The sequence below is a fragment of the Octopus sinensis genome, linkage group LG17 (assembly GCF_006345805.1).
Source record: "Octopus sinensis linkage group LG17, ASM634580v1, whole genome shotgun sequence".
In the NCBI taxonomy this organism is placed as follows: domain Eukaryota; kingdom Metazoa; phylum Mollusca; class Cephalopoda; order Octopoda; family Octopodidae; genus Octopus; species Octopus sinensis.
This window is the reverse complement of record NC_043013.1, coordinates 987,596-995,095: the sequence shown is the minus strand read 5'-3', so window position 1 is coordinate 995,095 and position 7,500 is coordinate 987,596. Positions and strand designations below refer to the sequence as shown.

The following is a 7,500-nucleotide window of genomic DNA, read 5'->3' as shown; positions in this document are numbered from 1 at the left end:
CTTTAAAGAATTAGAATGTTTTGATTTCATAATCATCTGTTTCTAATTTCGACACAGAGGCAGCAATTTTAAGGGGAAGGGCTGTAGTCGCTTGTGTCATGGTTAGTACTGGACTGGCATTTTATTTTATCGGCCTCGGAGGAATAAAAGGCAAGGCTGGCCTCGGCAGTATTTGAACTCAGAATGTAAAGAGCTGGAAAAAAAATACAATGTAATTTTTTTCGACGCTCTAACGATTCGGTCAATCTACTGCTCTCAGATGCAGGTTTCATTTCCGATTGAAGATTTTCGTCTCACTTCGGCACTGGTACTTCCACCTGGAAGAGATGAAAAACTCCGCCAAATTGATGTTTTCTTTGACAAACTAATCGAAGACTGCGTCTTGACGTTGAATGTCTAAAGATGAAGTCTTCATTGGTGATCCAGTTCCAACAATGTAGGAAATGTTTTAATTTACATTAATTGTTGTTTAACCCTGGGTTGACTCTGCTCGAGCAGACCTATGATTAAAACTATTCAAGACGAGTCTATTATATATTATATCTTTCCAGTGTGGTGTGTTTAGAACTACACTGTTCTGTGCAGGCACCCCTTGAAAAGATGGCAGGATAATATTTGAGGGAGATTTGATCGTTATTTCTAACAGGTTGTTATTTCTAGCCTGACAATATATAAGCTTCTTTATTAGCTCATCTGTCTTTAGTTTTGTTATTTAGGAGCAAGATCAATTTTTGCTTATCTATGAGACTAAAATAGAATAAAACACCTCGTCCGGTCCTCGACCAATGTTGCTAATGAAGTGTCTCGTGGATTTATTTATTCACTAATCCGTCTCGTTCTATGGAAGAACACGATTCTCAAGTTGTAAGTCTTTCAATTTATCTTTGTGAAATTTATTCGTGACACATCTATTTCACGGAGCCAAATGATGTTGGTCAGACGATCCAATAACCGAAGCAGCACGGCACCTATTCTTACTGGCACCACAGGTTGTTCGACCCAGTTGCAAAGACAAGTTCAATTTTCTTTTGAGGTGTTTATTATTAACTTTGCCACGTACACAGAATATCAAATATCACAGCGATTCATTTTGCTGTCGATCTGCCGATATCTCCTTTCTATCTTTTCTCTTGGCAAAGAAAATATTTCTCCAGCGTTTGCTATTTTACCCTCGTTCTGGTCTAACGACCGTCCATGTTTGTTTTCGTTCGGTTTCTTCGTGTATCGCCACTGTCCTATTTTTGTTCCCAACTTTGACCCTCCATAAATCCCAAATTTTATTTTGGTACTTATGGGATCAACTGTCTTCGAAGATTCATATTGTCGTTCAATGCTCGAAATGAGGAGTAGACAGACAGCCGACAACTGATGAAGGGTCGTTCTTTATGTTACTTGTCCTGTTTTCCATTTGTTTCTCTCGTTGTTTGCGTATTGGACTCATCTGTTTTCGAATTAGCCTTCTCCTTTCTGGTATGTATGTATGTATGTATGTATGTATCACATACACATAATATCACATAAGCATATTATGTGATTGTGTATCATATAAACTTGTGCACCACATACAGATTATAAGACTGAGTATCGTATATCAGTTTATATCATTTGTGACTCTACTTTATATTTCATTGAGGCGGTGAGCGGCGGATTGAATTGTTAATTTGCCGGACAAAATGCTTAGCAGTACTTCTTCCGGCTTTACGTTCTGAGTTCAAATTCTGCCGAGGTCGACTTTGCCTTTTATCCTTTCGGGGCTGGTAAAATAAGTACCAGTTGTGTACTGGAGTCGGTCTAATTGACTGTTCCCCTCCCACCAAAATTTCAATTTTTTGCCTTCCATCGAAGGATATATTTTGTATTTCATAGTCTTAACATCTTTTCATTACAGGTGTCAACAATTTGTTAAAACTTTTTCGCATAAATAATGCCAAGAACCAAAAGATAAATTCTAAGAAGTCTTCCAGACTTTTTACCGTAATTCCTGGGAAATCTTCGCAACGGCAGTTGTCAACTCTATTTCCTTCAGGCTTTCCACACGACTTTTCTCTCTTTGTCACAGCGAAGTTCCCCTCCAACAGTAATGGTTATGTATTAGCCTTAACTGATTCTTCCAACAAAGTCTTACTGGGAATTTGGTTCGGGACTAAACTACTAAGAATCGAACACAAAGAATTGGCATCGCATAGCACAGAGACAGCTGCTTTCCATGTAGACCTGTTAAATCAACGATGGCACCAATTCTCCTTGAGTATGAAGGGAAATTCTGTGACATTGTATTTTGATTGTATTCACGAGCATTCTCATTCAATTCTTCGATCAGGAAGGGCTTATGTCGGAAACAATTTCACACTCTCTATTGGGGCAAATGTTACATGTAAGAATTCTTCCTTCGAAGTAAGTATTCCAATTCTTTTCTTTGATTTCTTTTTCTACAATGCAACCTAGAATAAATACAAATTATTTTGTTGTGTCTTCGGAGACGCATTACACTAATGATAATAGCACACGCATTGGTTCAGTATTACTTCTTTATTGTTAGTCAATTGGTCAAATAGCTAACCAATCGATTGTTTGTTCAATGGGTTGGTTAAAAAAATCAATCGGTTGTTTGTTTTTCAAAATCCTTTCGTCGCTATTCGCGACCTCATCAATAGACATGTCCGCTCTCTTCAAGTTCTGCCTTGATTGCTTAATTAACACAACAAACAAACGATCAATTAGTTTAGTTGGTTAGATATTTAACCGATTGACTAACAATAAAGAAGTGATATCGAACCAGTGCAGGTGTTTATTATTATTGGCATAATGACCCTCTCAAGACACAATAAGATTTGTTTCAACACACAAATCTTGCAAATCGAATACAAAAACAGTACAAGTTATTGGGAACAGGAAATTTTTTTTCATAACATTGAAGTATTATTTTCTATTTCTTGTTGGTTAAAAAGTAGAATTTAGAGATTCCATGATACTTTTAGGTATATGACGTTGCCCGATGAATTTTTGTATCAAGCAAAAGTATAAATGAACATTCGTGATTGCGGTTGTTATCACAAAACAAAATCCACGCAGTCAGTATCTAAGGGAGGGAGATCTGGTTGCAGAGACTGAAAATTATTCGAAATTCTCTCTGATTTTGCTATAAAAATGAAAATTTTCAGATGGTGCTGAAAACCCTGGAACCACAGAATTACTATTCTTAAACAAACCAATATCATCGTTTATAAAAAAAAAAAACCCCACACAAATGGTTTTTCTAAGCATATCAGCATTTCATAGTTGATTAGGTAATTCAATTGAAGTTTGATTGTTTCCGATAGAAACATTAACTTTACAGCCGAATAGGTCTGAAATAGTTCTGTCACGTGTTACTATGTCACGTCTGAAATAGTTCTGTCACGTGCACATCCATTGGAATCGATCTCCAATACTGGATCATTTCCTGTTTAGCCACTTTATTTCATTGCTCCTCATATCAAACTTGCTTCCGCCACATAACACGCAACTGGAATCTTCAATAGTAAGTCAAAGTCCCGTTAACTGCTTCGAAAAATCTCCATCCTAGAATGGCAAACAGTTCCAAATTACGATTGATATTTCTCACGAAAATCTTTGAAAGACATTAGTATTAATTCTAATTATAGATTATTAATCTACACGTTCTTATTTTTCTTGGATAGTTGATTAAACCTTGCATTTATAAATTAATCTCATAAACTAGATCATTGGTCCTTCATCGGTGCGCCGCATGTTTCCCTTTTTTTAAAAAAAATATTTAATTGAAGGCTTTCGAAAATCCACACTAATACTTAAACGTCTTGAAAACGTGTTATTCTCAATTTTATCCTCCAGCATGATTAATAAAACAGATTTTAAAAAACAAAAACACAGTAAATGCTTCAGTAATTTTTTGTTTGGTCTCCAGTGTGATACAAAGTGAAAAAGAAAGAGAACCAACGAACTAAACTGCGACAAATGTATGCAATTTCAGCAATATTCAACTGTAATTCACGCTTTCTTGTAATCTTATCTGTTTCAGGGCTATATTTCTCAGCTTGTTCTCTCACCGGACTCTAATCTAGCAAAGAAGCAATGCCATAGACCTTCAATCAACGATGATGCCACTTCTAAAGCAAGTAGAAATATAATATACCATCTACATATTTTTTTTATCTTAAAATAAGTTTCAGTGGAGCTCTTGTGAAACATTGATTCTCCTGGCTTTAGAATATTTCCGTCTAAATGTTTCTCAACCACTTTCTTTTTTTTTCCCCACACCCAACTTCGGTCAGAAAAAAGAAAAACTTGTGTCCTAACACGAACGGACCATGTTACGCTCCACTTTGGGAAATACTGATTTAAATATTCTAAGAGTTAATTGAAGAATCCTTTGTGAACCAGTTCCAACGAAACCTCATAAAACAGAGTCATAGAAAACTACGTCTGGAAATAGATGCCCTTCTATTTGGCTGTTATTGTTGTTTAACCACAGGTCATGTCTGTCAGAGCTTATGTATAATCAAAGTCATCCCAGCCGTGGTCTTTTTAAAGAGCAATCATGACTTCATTATCTAATGCCCTTCCTTTTTTTCTTCCAAGTCTGTAAGTTGTAATTTGGATAAGATTTGGCTGCTATTTCTACCTTTATCAAGCTGCCACACAGTGAATCTTTCCTAATTTCGCTAGTTAGACGGTGTTGGTATTAAACGAATCTGTGTTGAATCATTTACGTCTCCGTAACTTAGTGGGTCGATAAACGGAGGAGATAGAATAAGTGCAAGATGTGAGACCCTAATTACTGGGATCGATTTGTTTGACTAAGGTCCTTCAAGACGATGCTCCAATATGACTGCAGTCCAATGACTGAAACAAATTTTTAAAAAACCCCAGATCACTGAAGATTGGTGTAGGGGCTTGTTCGTTGGTGAGAACGGTGAAGGCGTTCGACCAAAGGGAGTGTTTCATTGGGACGCGTGGCTGAATAGCTTTGCTTTCAAATGAATGCATACAAAGTACAGGTGTTGATTTGTTAATGACTCCCTCAAGATATATGAGGTCATTGTGGGTATATATATACGCCATGATAGATCGTTAGCTCCTACACGCATTTTTTTCTCTCCTTGTTTCTCTCCTTGTTTTTTCTCTCCTTTTTTTTTCTCTCCTCTCTTTTTCTCTCCTTGTTTTTTTTTCTGTGTATCTTTCTGTTGAAGAGCGTAGACTCGAAACGTAAAAGACTTGTTCTATTTCTATTCCTGAGCGCCATACTAATACATTTGTTTGTTTGTACTCCACCTGCCTTCGTCTTTTGTTTATTTTCGTAAACCTTCCCGTTATATATATATATATATATATATATATATATATATATATATATATATATAATATATATATATATATAGCGGTTCGGCAAAAAGCCGATAGAATAAATACTAGGCTTACAAAGAATAAGTCTTGGGGTCGATTTGTTCGACTAAAGGCGGTGCTCCAGCATTGCCGCAGTCAAATGACTGAAACAAGTAAAAGAGTAAAAAGAATAAAGAGTATACACATACTAGCAATGCATCCCGGCGTTGCGCGGGTGTTATGGCCTACAGCCACATTGTATTATTTGTTTCTTTCTTATGGGTAGAACCGGCCCACGAGGAGTGTGAAGCAAATAACTCTTCTTTATAAACATGTTTTTCGGTCGTTCTGTGATGAACAATGTTGAAAATGTTGATACCAAAAACATGTAGAATGGCAGCTTAGATTAGAACGAAATCCTAACATTGCTCCCAAAATGACCTAGACTTACGGATGTAAAGAATTGGACGACGTATGAAGACGTAGAGGTATCCGTTTTGCGGAAAGTAAGATATATGGAAAGAATGCTGCTTCATTGTGAAAAGCACCATCTCTGTAATGTTTGGGCAGACTGCACACTTCAATATATGTTAAGTGAAGCCGACAATGCTTCTGGGTAAACAATGTTTTGCGTAAGTCCAGTGTTGGTAGAATAAAGATACAAGTCATCTGCACTGCTAACTCGAGAGCACGTGACATATAGTTGTCCATGAGAAAAGCAGGGTATTTGTAAATTGAGACTCGCAATTTGTAAAGTTCGACTCTGGGCTTTGCTGATTGTCAAAGCGAAGCACAATAGCACTGAGAATTGGAAGCACTTGGATTGAAATGACACATTTAAGGGAATAAGGGGCATGCGTGGAATGTATGCGATCTCCCCTCGATGGCAGCCGGATATAATGGCTGCTTCTAGGACATGACTTGTCATTGTAGTTGCAGCCAATCTTGTACCATTGCATAGTTGTGGTGGGTCCAAATTCTTCAAGAGCATGATAGGTACACCTTTCTTTAGGAACAACTTCTGAGATGGCAGTCCTGTGGGTTGTAGAGAGTTGAGAAATTCAACTGTATACTGAAGAGCGGCATGTTCATCGATGGTAGTATCAATGGAGACAAGCGTTGAAGCATCTCCAGGTAGAATGTGGAGGGGTTCATGATTTACTTTATCACCGCTTTCATTCCGAGGTGCTAAAATAGCTCTCTCTGCGAACCATGCTACATTTTTGAAGTTGTCTTGTAATATGGGAGATACCTTTTCTTTAAGCTCGGCCAATGTAGACACCACGTGCCCACATTGCACTGCATGCTGTGGCAAGTACATGCTGTTCGAAGGCAAGGCCCCATTTCCAATTTGTAGAAGTAGATGAGAGAATTTCTCGGCGAGAGATGAACTCGCATATTCTTGCTTAATGAAAGCTGACGTTCGGTGGAAACAATTGTAGTGAATAAAAAATAACTGTCTAACCGTACTCCTTGTTGGCTCCAATTCCTTCAATTTTGCATGTATATATGTATGTATGTGTGCGTGTGTATATGTGGTGTATGTATGCATATAATTGAATAACATCCACGTATGTTCATTATTATTTTTAGGTCTCACTTACAGACAGACAAATTATAACGACAACAGAACGTAACTTTCTACCTTCTCTGCCACCTGAGAAGGAACAATCAGTTGCTGGTAAAAATCCTTCATGTTTCATCTCTTCATTACTCTTTTTATTATTGTATTTATTTATTCATGTCGATAATTAAAAACCATATAAGTCCATGTTTCAAATCTAATTAATACCACACAAGTATTTAAAGTATTAATCATTTGGAGAGAGGATTAAAACGGTACACATTGTGGGCTGTTCAAGAATTCAAAATATGGCATCTACACATTTTATACTAACTAATATTATTGAGGATCTTGTTTCAAAATTGGTTCCATAAAAATTAGACACTAAACTTTTTCGATCTACGTATAAAATTTGGTATATATATATATTCTGTTTTAAAGAACGGAGAAGACTTTTTCGAATGAATGATTACAACATACTTTCTTTCTTTTTCAGACAAATGCCCAACATTGTGCTTAAACGGTGGAAAATGTATCACAACCAGAGCAAACAGCACAGTGTGCTTGTGTCCAGAAAGATATTTTGGCGATCG

The 7,500-nt window shown here is 36.8% G+C and overlaps 1 protein-coding gene across 1 annotated transcript in view; it reads left to right on the top strand.

The window, feature by feature from the left end:
• The window catches only part of LOC115220998, a 61,695-nt gene that overhangs the window by 32,519 nt on the left and 21,676 nt on the right, over positions 1-7,500 (top strand). The window contains exons 3-6 of the mRNA XM_029791217.2: positions 1,889-2,394; positions 4,040-4,132; positions 6,937-7,024; positions 7,404-7,500. The exon at positions 7,404-7,500 is cut by the window's right edge and continues 11 nt beyond it. Of these exons, the coding sequence (XP_029647077.1) occupies positions 1,889-2,394; positions 4,040-4,132; positions 6,937-7,024; positions 7,404-7,500 (784 nt within the window). The remainder of the gene's footprint in view (positions 1-1,888; positions 2,395-4,039; positions 4,133-6,936; positions 7,025-7,403) is intronic.